Genomic DNA, 13,735 nt, shown 5'->3' with positions numbered 1-13,735 from the left:
CCCCTGCCGTATCTTCCCTCCGCCCTGTGCTGGGTAATAGTAAGTTATTAATATATTTTTATAAATGAAATTTATTATTATTTTATTCGATATGAATTTATTTTATTATTCGGTGTATACATAGAATAAAATTTTTTTTCTATAAATCTAATTTAATAAATAAAATATACTTTTTTATGCGAATCACATGAAATAAAAGGAATATAATTAACCAAATTATTCTTAATATATAATATTCATCATTCAAATTATATAATTAAGCACTTAACATACTTAAAAAGATAATAAAAACATTGATCATATTTCACGAAACACCTTCTTGCAGATTAAGAAAAGAAACAACATCAAACTAGTTAAGATTTAATCTTCTTAACTATTGGGCGAGCTTTGCACATGGCCTCTAGCGGCTCAAGCTTAGGCATAGTGATCCCTCTGCCTTCTGTCATATCAATTTCTTCATCAGTGACTCTCTTCCATTCAAAGCATTGAATCAACCTCCCCAAAGCCAAACACACAATATGTTGGGCTAAGCTTGCCCCTGGACAAGCTCTTCTCCCCATTCCAAATAGGGTAAACTTGTAATTGTTGAAGCCTTCCCCTCCTCCATTATCAAATCTCTCAGGTTTAAAGCTCAATGGATCATCCCAAAGCGTAGGATCTCTGTGCATGGCCCATGCATTAACCAACACGATTGTTCCACGTGGTACATCATATTCTCCGATCTTGCAATCATCAGATGCTTGATGAGGGGGGAGAAGCGGTGTCGCCGGATACAATCGGAGGGTTTCATAGAAGATGATTTGAAGGTATGGTAGTTTGGAGAGATGACATTCGTCTGGTAAGCATTCTGAGCCAATCTCAGTTTCTATTTCATCTCTAGCTTTCATTAATATTTGAGGATTATTGAGTAGATTTGACATCGCCCATTCCAATGCCACCGATGATGTATCTGTTCCTGCAGATATCATGCTCTGTACAAGCCTCAATTATAAAATATTTCCATTATAATTAATAAACAAGTTTAATGGCATTAAAATCAATTGTAAAGATAAGAGAAGTGTATATGCCTAACCAATGCGATTTCTTCATTTCACGGAATCGAGTAATAATAAAATAAAGTATAAACTTCATTTCACGGATGAGGGACAGAGCACTAACCAATGCAAGCCCTTTGATTATCTCATCAGTGTGATGATCAGGTTCTACTTCTTGCAAAGCAAAAAGATGATCAATCATGGTGTTCCTGCTCTCTAAATTATCCTTCTTACTTCTGTGTTCATCAACCAACCGTTGCACAAATTCATCAATTCTTTTCCCCAAGCTTATCAATTTCTTCTCAAATCTACCGCCATCAATCCAATTTAAAATTGGCAAGAAATCTCCTGGATTTGATGCCCCTGCATAAGAAACGACTTCATCCATTAACTCTTTAAACTGTCTCGCTTCTTCCTTGTCACTCACATCGTCACCATAATTCCTCTTTCCCGTGATCATTCTCACTATTATATTAAACGTTAGCTCGTTAAACAATGATTTCAACTCTACATTGGCAAAATCTTGAAGCGATCCATGTGATAACTTTATGATTAATCGCTTGATTTCGTCTTTTCGGATGCTTATAAACTTGTTGAGGCGAGCATTGGAGAAGATCTCAACAGCCACAATGCGGCGGAGGTGTCGCCAGTAGTCGCCGTAGGAGGATTGAGGGATGGTGGTGTTGTTATAAGCTATGTGCTTGCCTGCTAGAAATTTTGGACGATAGGCTAAAACGATGTCATTCTTGGTGAAACATTCTTCGACGGCAGACGATGATGAGACTACAACAACAAGACGGCGTTCGAAGCGTAGAGAAAAGATAGGGCCATATTTTTGAGAGAGACTTTGAAAAGTGCGATACATGTGTGGTTTTAGAAGATGGAGATGGCATAATTGGAAGTGCAAGTGGACTTGGAGGGAAGTTTCTGTGCTTGGGGAATAGTAAGGAGTATTAATAATTTATTTTTTAAAATCTTACTCTTATATCTTTTATACAATTATTATTTCTTTTTTTTTTATCTCTTATAGTCATCTCAGCTTTTTAGTATTGAATTAATAGAGAAAAATATTAAGATTTTGATATTTAATTAGATGAGATAAAAAGGAAATTTACTCGGGCTAAAAAATATTTTCTTGATATAAATGATTTTTTAATTACTTTAAAAAACCTTAAACGATATATAAAAGTAAATAGATAAAACAGAGCAATTAAAAAACTTAATTAATATTTAATCTAAAATTAAATCGAGTTTACTTGAAGCTTATATTTAATATTTAAAACTTGAATTATATTTATCAACACAATTTCTCATATTTCAAGATTATCTAAACGAGTTCAACATTTTAAAGCTTAATTAAAAGGTATTTATCTTAATTTATAAATTGATGAATAAATTTATAAATTCTAAAAATAAGTTAGATTGTTTATCTATAAAATTATTTGAATTTATAAATTTAGTTTATAAATTAAAATAAATAAGCCATTAAGTCATGGAGAACTGATTTTTCATTTTGCTCCTGATAAATACTAAGTTTATAAGTTGGTTGACTAATCAAGTTACTTCATCGTATATATTATTTAATATCAATTTTAATAATTTCAATAATCAACGTGTTTATATGATCTTTTATAAAAAAATGTGTTTTTTTTTAAACAAAACTATTAATTATATTAATAAAATGTCATCAAATAAAAAGGATATCATTCCAAATAGAGAGACAATTATACCTAATAGATTCTTTAGCCAAAATATGAGCAGTTAGAATAACATTACGATGAACCCATCTAACAGAAATATCAGTTCTAGAGTCTAATAAAGATTTATAATCATTCAAAATCAAATCCCTGCATAAGATAATTTGGCAAAAATGCTCCTCCTTCTTTCTCATCTCTCGAGCATAAATCATTAAAATCTCCCGAATAAAGTCACAGAAGAGAATTTCTACGAGATAAAACTCGAATAAGGTTGTAAGACTGACGTCATTGTTACGATTTCGGAAACCCATAATAATCAGTAAACCTCCATTGAACATTACCTTCCGAAACAACCAAATCAATAAAATTTAAAGAAAAGTCAACCAAAAAAACAGATACATAACTCGTCCATATTAACGAAAGGACTCCTCTCAATCCTTGTCTATTGACTGAGAAGCAACCATCAAAATGTAAAAAACTACGAAAAAATTCAATACGAGAACTAAGAGCTTTTGTTTCCATCAAAAATAAAATGTTCGGCTTGTAACTAGTAACCAAATCCTTCAATGCATTAACTGTCCGAGGATTACCGAGTTCTCGACAGTTCCAACACAGGACGATTATTGCTTTCGGCTATTTCGACCTTTAACGGGATGAGTCGCTTCATTGTTGCCTGTCAAATTAACATTCGCAGGGGTGTTGTTAGAGGCATCCTATTGAGAGGAAGAAAAACCTGTAACAACGTTACGTTTAGTGTTTCTTAGCATTTTTTTAGCATTATTATTTATTCTGGCTGCAATCTCCTCATCAAGCTTATCAGAACTGCCTTGGCCCACATAATTCTTGTCCATGTCCATAATATGGTCCTCAGTCTCCTTATTTACAATGGGTTGACTTTTGCCAAATAAGGACAATTGCCTATTATGTGCTGTCAAATTAGTGTTTTCAAAATTGCTAGTTGATGCCAATCCTGCCATAAATCCCGGCAGAGCAGAATTACTGGAATCACACAGCCACAGACTTATCGGTTTCTGGTTCCGATGAACAGGTGTTCTGAGAAAATCACCCCAATCAAACTTGATATCTTCTTTCTTCAACCTCAGCCGCGCAAGTCACAGAAGACCTCCACATGACCCAGTTTCTCACAAAGATAGCAAAAAATAGTCAACTTTTCGTATTGAAACTTCACAGTAAACACAGTACCATCATCTTCAACAAACTTCTTCCACCGTTTCAAAGGTTGCTAAATGTCTAAATAAACTTTAACTCTCATAGGGTCCGACGATATAGCTGAAGCATTTTTTATATCATACTTTTTATAGTGGCCAATAAAATTCCCGACCAATTTAGCCAACGTCTCGTTATAATAACCAGAAAGGAGGTCTTTAATCAGAACCCAAAAATCAGAATGAGTTAGAGGGATATGGAGAGGATTTTCATTACCTTGTATCTCATTCCAAATAAGTAGGAATCGATTGTACAACTAAGGGTCCCCATTCACTATATTTTCAAAATCAACATTATTAAAAAACCGAAACATATATCTTTTACCTCTAATTCCATAATAGATACCCTTCTAAAAGATGTCATAAATCTGCCAAAAAGGTCTGTATATTCTGAAAATTGATTGGATTGTATGTAAGAAACATTCCCACCATACAGAAATCATAAGTAACGATCGGAATATCTCTCGAACTCTTAATAGGGATAATAACATCTTCTTTTTTATTGATGATCAATTGACTCAGATCGTTTTCTATGGAGAAGGGAAAAGAAGTTAGGTTTAAGGAAGAGAAAAAAGCGAGAGCATCGAGTCACAAAAGGACCACAGATGAAAACTTATAAAAAATGTGTTTATAAATTATTTATTAATAAATAAAAATAATTACTTATGTATTTTTATGGTAGACTCTAACTAATTAGAATACTTTTATAATTTTAGAATTATATTAAAATACTCTCATATTTTTATTCCATCAATTAAAAAGAATATCAGTTCATTTTTTCATTAATCTATTAATTAAAATAAAAACAGTATTGATAGTGTATTTATATATTGTCTCGACTAATTAGAATGTCTTTTAATTTTAGAATTATATTAAAATATTTTTATATTTTTAATTTATTAATTAAAAAATATAGTTTGTTAGTTTCTATTCATTTGTATCGTTAATATTTTTTGAAAAAATAATTTGTATCGTTAATTTATTAGTCAAAATTTAAAAATTTTTGTATATGTTTAAATTTACCTCTTATTAAATAACTCACCCACTGCTCATTAGTAGGGGTGAGCAGTATTCGGTTCAAATCGAAAAAATTGACCGAACCGAACCGATTTAAAAATTTAATTCGGTTTTTTATATATTTCGGATCAGAAAAAAATCAAAAAAACCGAACTGAATCGATTAGTGATAATAATATGTTTTTTCAATAATATAGAGAAATTAAATCATATTAAAATTAAAATATTTTAATTAAATTTTAAAATATTAAAAATAAAGTGTAAAAAATAAAAAAAATTATTAAAAATCGAAACCGATCAAACCGAATCAGACCGATTCGGTTCGATTCAGTTTCTAACCAAAATCGATTCGATTCGATTTTCATAAACACTAAAATTTTAGTTTTCGATTTATTCGGTTCAGTTCGATTTTAAACCGAACCGACTGAATGCTCACCCTTCACTATTATTATCAGTTAAATTGCAATTATCCACAGTCAACAATCTATTATTAATTGTAAATTTTTATATTTTGAGAAAAATATGAAAAGGTATGCGAGAGAAAGCGGTGAGGGTGAATTTTATCTAATGAGCAGGGTAATTGGAGGTAAAAAAAAAATTTTGAGAATAAGTCCAATTAAGCCTCCATATTTTTATTTAAGAGTCAACTAAGTTTAATTTATTTAATTTGTTTGATCAATTCAGCTTATGTACTTTTATTTGAGAATCAAATAAGTTCTTACTTGATATAATATTTTTTAATAATAAAATATTATTTTTTTAATTTGAACTTATTATTTTAATTAACATGAAAATATCTAAAAAATACATAAAGATAGTAAATAATTTTAAAAATTATAAAAATGAAATTCTATTAATAAAAATAATATTTTAATATCAAAAATAGTATTTTATTCTTAAAAAATATTATTATTTTACGGCTGAATTTATTTTATCAGTAAAAGTATATAGGTTTAATTGGTTTAAAAATAAATAAATTGAATTTATGTAACCTTTAAGAAAAATATAAAGATTTAATTAAATTTATATTTAAATTTTTTATTTTTACTAATAAATTAAAAATAAAATGAATAAAAATTAATAAATATCTTTTTAATTAACACATTAAAAATATAAAAATATTTTAATGTAATCTTAAAACTAGATAGATATTTTAATTATTTAGATTAAACTTAACTATAAAAATAAATAAAATTTAAGAGATATTTTTATTAATTAACGGAATAAAAATATAAAATTATTTTAATATAATCCTAAAGCTATTGAAATATTTTAATTAAATAGGACAAATTATGGGATCACAATAATTATTATATATTTATTTTATTTTATTTTTATAAAAAAATATTTTTAATATATATTAAAATATTATAAAACAAAAAAAATATTAAAATAAAATTTGGATCCATTAAAAACACATGAATTGAATATCTGCGGGTTGCCTGCCGCTTAGTTTTGTGTGTATGGCTTTGTGACTTTGTCCTTTCATAATATTTTAACGTGTTTTTGTAACGGTAGTTTTTTTTAATTTTTAAAAATAAATTAAAATATTTTTAGATTTTAAAAAATTTATTAATTAATTTTTTAAATAATTTTAATTATTAAATATCATAAAAAAATTAAAAATATTTTTAATATAAAAAGACTTATTAATAAATTTATTAAAAATTAATAAATTAACTAATGAGATTTTTAAAGTACAACTCAATAGTAAAATATTAAATTGTTAAAACTACTAAAATGAATAATTATCAAAATTTTAAAAACGTTTTTAAACTTTAAAAGATCAAATAATGTATTTTTCTATAATATAAAAATTAAATAATAAATTTTTTATCATTTTTTTAATAATTGGGGCTATTTTGAAAAGATTTTTTACTATATTTTCGATGTCTAATTAAATTTATAGATCTCTCAATTGCTTTGTATATCTAGACTTGAATTGAGGGATTTATTTTGATATGTAATTTTCTATAGAGTTGGTTTTTGTTTCTTTTTTGAAAGATATGATTTAGTAAAAACTATAAGGAGGCAAATACAATAGAAGATTGTTAAATTTAAAAAACATCTAATTCATCCAAAAATGTCGAAAATTTTTATAAAAGGCACATTACCTCTATTATAAACTGATGTGAAATTTTAACACACTCTCATGTCAGGACTCATCCTAAATCGATATGGGTAGGGGTGTAAACGAATCGAGTGAAGTTGACTTTTGAAAAGTTCAAACTTGGTTCGTTTAAATTTTTTTCAGTTCGAGCCGAACTCGAACTTTACTCATTTCGAACTCGAGCAGAGTATTAATAAGCTCAACCTTGACTCGTTTAGCAAATGAATTTAGACAAGTTGAATTTTTATTGAGTTTAATATCGAATAGTTCAGGAATAGGTCAATTTATTTATATGTATAATGAGTTTTAGTTTAAAATTAATAAATTCAAAACTAAATAATTTTAGTTAAATAAGTATATATACAAATTAGCTCGTAAACTTATAAAGATGAGTTTTTAAATCTTAATAATCTAAATATATGAAGTTTTAATAGTGTAATTAGATTACGTAGAGCTAAACTTTAAAAAATTTAAGTTTGACTCATGAAAATATATGCAAATTTTGAATTTATTTCTCTTATGATATTAATCTCAGCATGCTTAACAAGACTGTTCACGAGTCTATTCGCGAATCTGCTCATGAATTTGGAAAGGAATCGAGCTCACAAACCAAATACTATAGAGCTAAAACTTGTAAACGAGATTAAAAATTAAACTCGACCTTGACTTGTTTAGAAATCAAACTTTTATCGAGTCGAATCTCGAGTAGTTCACAGACAGTCTAATTCATTTACACCCCTAAATATGGAAATTCAATACACCTCCTTGTATCCAGAACTATATTAGAGCTTATAAGAGGTCCAACATCGATGAAAATGTTTTTATATCATATTAAATCTAAGTCAAGCCTAACTCACCTTAAAAATTAATTCAAGAAAGAGAAGTAACAAAAATTCTTATAAGAAACATATACCCTATCGTAACTTATATGGGATTCAATAAAGATATTCATCTGAGTATAAATATTACGTCTGAAAGAAGGAAACTTTTGAGCTTGAAGATGAGCAGCCTGATTACAAGAACGATTAATCTAGGAAAACTGGGCTCTGGAGAAAAAGGATGCTAAGTACCTAGAGTCTTGAAGAATATCCTCAATAATCAAGAGGGTTGAGATAGCATTGCATTCATGAATCATAGTAATCACATCACCTTCAATAATAAAAAAAATTACAAATTCTAGTCCTAACTTAATATAATTGATTAGTTAATATGTTGATTATTTGCATGTTGAGCATAGAAAAAAAAATTATTGGTTTATCAAATTAGCTATGGAGCCATTAAAGAAATTCAACAAAAGGCAAAAATAAATTCATACGTCAAGCAATAAGTTCAATAACTTGGATATAACAGTAAAGGCATATAGACAGTATCATAAAACAATTAATTAATAGTACTAAAGAAAACATTATCTCACTTCTTTTTAAGTGAATGGCAATATTCGATAATAGAATAAATAGTCGTTGAAAGCGCTATAAACATTAGCCGATGGATTCTAAATTGGCTGAGCCAGAGGCAAAATCTTTTCCGCAAACGGGCGTACCTTGCACATGGCTTCTAGTGGTTCAGCCTTAGGCATAGTAATCCCTCTACCTTCTCTCATATCAATCTCCTCATCACTCACCCTTTCCCATTCAAAGCATTGGACTAAGGACCCTAAGGTCAATCCCACCACACGCTGAGCCAAACCAGACCCAGGGCAGGACCTTCTTCCCAAACCAAATGGCATCAGCTTATAATGGACATCTTCTTCTCCTCCACCATATCTCTCAGGCCTGAAACTTGTAGGATCATCCCACAGTGTAGGATCTCTGTGTATGGCCCATGCATTGACCAATAGCAAGGTGCCACGCGGGATGTCATATCCTCCAACGGTGCAATCATCTGATGACATGTGGGGAACTAAGAGTGGAGCTGCTGGGTATAAGCGAAGGGTCTCGGAGACAATGTTTTGAAGGTAGGGTAACTTGGGAAGATGAGACTCGTCTAGTAAACATTCTTGGCCAACCTGAGTTTCTATCTCATCTCTAGCCTTCCTTAGTATGCTGGGTTGGTTAAGGAGATTGGACATTGCCCATTCTAATGTCACTGCTGACGTGTCGGTTCCAGCAAACAGCATGGTCTGTAAATATATTGAATAATAATTAAATTTTGTAAAAAATAGAGAAGATATTTCAAGTTTAACAGTTCAGCATCCACATGTTTATTAAAGGAGACAGTGAATTGAAAATGACGTTGGATTGATTTTATGCACCAACTCATGCTAGAAGATTATCCTTATCCTAGCTTTCATTTAAATTTTTTTATAAAAGAAATTCACTTAAAAATTGAAGTGAATTTTTATATACGTGATTTTAATTTATTTTAAACATCAATTTTTTAAAATTAAAAAAATTCTTCTATTAAAAATAAAAATATTTATAAAAAATAATTCAAATTAAAAACTTGTAAAATTATTTGTTCTAAATAAGAGCATAAAATGTAGGGTGAACAGTTTAAACTAAATTGAAAAAATGTAACGAATTGAATTAATTTAAAATTTTGATTTAATTTTTTATTTATTTTAATTTAATTTAATTTTTAATTTTAAAAAATTTTAATTATTTTAATTCAATTTGATTTTGATAAAAAAAATAAAAAAATTAAATCGAACTAATTAGTGATAATAGTTTATTAATTTTAATAATTTAGAAAGTTAAATTATATGAAAAGTAAAATATTTTAATTAAATTTTAAAATATTAAAATAAAATATAAAAAATAAAAAATTTTATGTATTTGAGTGTATATAAAATCATCTAATAAAAGAATTTACTAGAATGGTAAATACGGTAAAATCATGTAAAATCTCACATTTAATATGAAGTTTTTAAACTTGTCCACAACCGAAGAAAAGGCTCGAGAAAATTAAATAAATTAACGTTAAAATCATTGAGGGAGAGAGAGAAGTGACCTGAATGAGCCCTTTAATAATCTCATCGGTGTAGTAATCAGGCTGCGACTCTTGCAAAGCAAGAAGATGATCAATCATTGTATGCTTCCTCTCTAAATTCTCCTTATTATTTCTATGTTCATCGATCAAACCCTGCAAGAATTTATCTACCTTTTTTGCAAGCATTATCACCTTCCTCTCAGAAATCCAATTCAAGATTGGCATGAAATCCCCAGGATTTGATACTCCTGAATAAGTTATGATCTCCTTCATCATCTCCCTGAATTTTCTTGCTTCTTTCTCATTACTAACATCATCACCATAATATCTCTTCCCTGCAATCATTCTCATCATAATATTAAATGTTAGCTCGTTAAACACTGATTTTAGCTCTACCTTTGCAAAATCTCGCAGCGATTGATAAGATAGCTTAGTTAATAGTCTTTTGATTTCGTCTTTTCGAATGCTTTGAAGCACGTTAAGGCGATGAGTTGAGAAGATTTCAATAGAGCCAATGCGGCGGAGGTTGCGCCAGTGGTCGCCGTAAGGTGCATGTAGTAAGGTAGTGTAGTTATAAGCTATGTGCTTGCCGGTGAGTAGTTTTGGACGATTGGCAAAAACTATGTCGTTTTTGGTGAAGCATTCTTCAGCGGCAGAGGAAGAAGAGACTATAACTACAGGGCGACAACTGAATCGGAGGAAAATGATGGGACCATATTTTTCAGCTAGACTGTGGAAAGTGCGGTGCATGGGCGGTTTAAGGAGGTTGAGGTGGCCGATAATTGGAATCGCGGGTGGGCTTGGAGGGAGATTTTGACGGCGGATTCTTGATTGGAAGACTTTTAAAGCTAGGAAGAAAAGAATGAAAAGGAACAAGTAGAGTAATGTGTCTTCCATGCTTTCTTGCAAAAAGTCGTTGCTTTGTTGAGAAAATTTGTGTGAGGATGTGAGCTTTTATAGATGGCGTGACGACGATAGTCCAAAATATCAATATTCTAGGACCCAATTTAAGCTAGTTTCTTTGTTCAATTATCCTCATGCTTTCTAACTCGATATAGTTTTTTATTTATTTTAATTTGATTTAAAAACTTCAAATATTTTAATTTGATATAATTTTTAATTTAAAAAAATTTAAAAAATTAAACTAAATAAATTAGTAATAATAATATATTATTTTCAATAATATAAAAAAAATTAAATTATTAAAATATTTTAATTAAATTTTAAAATATTTTAATTTGATATTATTTTTAATTTAAAAAAATAAGAAAATTATACTAAATAAATTAGTAATAATAATATATTATTTTTAATAATATAAAAAAATTAAATTATTAAAATATTTTAATTAAATTTTAAAATATTAAAAATAAAGTATAAAAAATAAAAAATTTATTAAAAATTAAAATCAATCAAATCTAATTGAATAATACTGATATGATTAAAATTAGTTCGATTCAATTTTTATAAATATTAAAATTTTAATTTTTAATTTATTTAGTTCAGTTTAATTTTAAATCGAATTGATCGAATATATCTATACAGAATAAATTTTACTAGTAATTAGATTAATATATTTACTTTTTTTTAAAAAATAATTTGTATTAAAAAATATTTTTCACAGAAATTTTTTTTATTATTTTCTTTTAATTTAAAAAATAAAAAATATTAATACAATTATATAAGATTTGTAATGTGAAGAAAATAATTTTATTTTTTAATTATTTTTTAAATATGAATTAATTTTATCCACATAATAATTAAGTAAACTAAAGACACTTCCATGTGTCGTGTCGGATTCATGAACACCTTAGTGACGACTGATGAGGATGTACATGCACTATGAGAGTCTGATTGTGCAATTGCCTCTTAAAATCAATAAAACGACAATATTTTCAAGGGGTTCTTTCCATTAATATATATAAACCCTGTCTGACTATAACGTCATTGAGTACGCAAAAGACTTGAGAGGTTCGGCTCGGATAGGGGAAAGTGGGCTAAATGAAATTATATATATTTTACATGGTAGAAAAAGGCAGAGCTGAAAGAAAAGCATGTCTAGACGTTGATTTTCAAATTGTCTTGTGTTTCTGCTAACGTAGTGTCACACGTATTTAGCAAAATTATTCCACACTAATAGTCCAGAATTCACCCCTTCCCTTGCTACTGATGTGACGTTCATGACACTTGGCAGCCTACCCATCATATGAATTATGGATAAGCAAAATTTTTACAAGCACCCTTATCAATAGAAAGCTGAAATATTATTTAAAACTTTAAAAAATTATCTAAATATGGTAAGTTCTGCATGTAATATTTTAATATTATATTTTAATTCTCAATTAAGTAAATATTAATAGAGATATAAATAAATATGAATAAATAAAATATTACGAAAATTAAATTATTTAAATTTAAATTTAATTCATAATCTATCTTGAATTTAATTAAAAATAATATAAATTATATAAATTTATTTTAAATCGATTATTATTATTATTTAAATAAAATTTAAATATGTTTAATTTTATATATTTTAATTATTAATTTTTATAAAAATATTTTTATTTAAAAAATTTAATATTTTTAAAAAATATTTAAATTTTAATTTTTAAATAAAAAATTTTATAAATATTATTTTAAAATATAAAATTTTTAATTAAATTAATTATTTATATAAACAAATTTAAACAGTAATTATTTATAAATAAAATTTAAATTTAATCAAATTTGTGTGGAGTATTATTTTTGAAATAGAATAAATAAGTATTATTTGTTAAATAGAATTTATTTTAAATTTAATTATAACTATTTAAACTCGTTATTTTAATCAGATCGAATATTTAAAAATATCTGATTCGGTATCATCATAAAATATTAAATTAATTTTATACTAAAAAATACAATAATTAAATTTATTAATTAAATTATAAAAAAAACTTATTAACTTAAAATAGCTATTAATTATCAACTATCGTGTATCAATAATCATTATCAATAATCATTTTAACATCTCACTATACCACAAAATTATCTACACGTTTTTTATATTTGATATATAGTGTTAAGCAGTAGACAGTAATGGTGGCTGTTAATCATAAAAAAAAAATTATCGAATTGAATTAATTTAAAATTTTGATTTAATTAATTATTTATTTTTAAATTAATTTATAATTTAATTGATATTATTAATATTAATAAGTTTTATTGATAAGAATAGAGATTACGAAGAACATCAATCACAAATACAGAAGTTTAAGTCAGAAACCTAATTTTATTTTTTTAAAACTTTATAATTTATAAAAAAATATTTATCTACATATGTAAACTTTTCAAAATAAAATTTAATTTTAAATAGAAAAATAAAAAAAAATCACATACATAAAATTTTATAAATTAAATTAATTTACTCATATTAAATATTGAATATGAGTTTTTAAAATTTTTTAATATGAATTTTTTAAATTATTATCCATTAATATACACTATTTGATTTTAATGTTTTAATTTATATTTAAATTTTTTTAAATTTTAAATATAACAGTAAATTATAAAACTTATTTTTTATTTAATTTTTTTTCTAAATTAAATAATAGATAAAACCCATTAAATAATTTAACTATTATTTTTAAAATTATTTTTTCTATAAATTTAAAATTTATTTTCTAAATTTAAATAATTTAATATATAATTTTAACTATAGAGATAAATAAAAATAACATCA

The 13,735-nt window shown here is 26.7% G+C and overlaps 1 protein-coding gene and 1 pseudogene across 1 annotated transcript; both read right to left on the bottom strand.

The window, feature by feature from the left end:
* Positions 1–353: 353 nt before the first annotated feature.
* On the bottom strand, positions 354–3,708 carry LOC110629282 (annotated as a pseudogene).
* Positions 3,709–8,427: 4,719 nt separating this feature from the next.
* LOC110629129 (cytochrome P450 81Q32) lies at positions 8,428–10,949 on the bottom strand. Its single transcript, XM_021776039.2, has 2 exons — positions 10,033–10,949; positions 8,428–9,202 (listed from the first exon to the last, which is right to left on the bottom strand). The coding sequence occupies exons 1-2, from the start codon at positions 10,906–10,908 to the stop codon at positions 8,576–8,578; spliced, it is 1,503 nt and encodes a 500-aa protein (XP_021631731.1). The 5' UTR covers positions 10,909–10,949; the 3' UTR covers positions 8,428–8,575.
* Between the last annotated feature and the right edge of the window lie 2,786 nt (positions 10,950–13,735).

The sequence above is a fragment of the Manihot esculenta genome, chromosome 13 (genome assembly GCF_001659605.2).
Source record: "Manihot esculenta cultivar AM560-2 chromosome 13, M.esculenta_v8, whole genome shotgun sequence".
Lineage (NCBI taxonomy): Eukaryota > Viridiplantae > Streptophyta > Magnoliopsida > Malpighiales > Euphorbiaceae > Manihot > Manihot esculenta.
The sequence above is the reverse complement of the archived record's forward strand: the minus strand, read 5'-3'. Positions and strand labels throughout refer to the sequence as shown.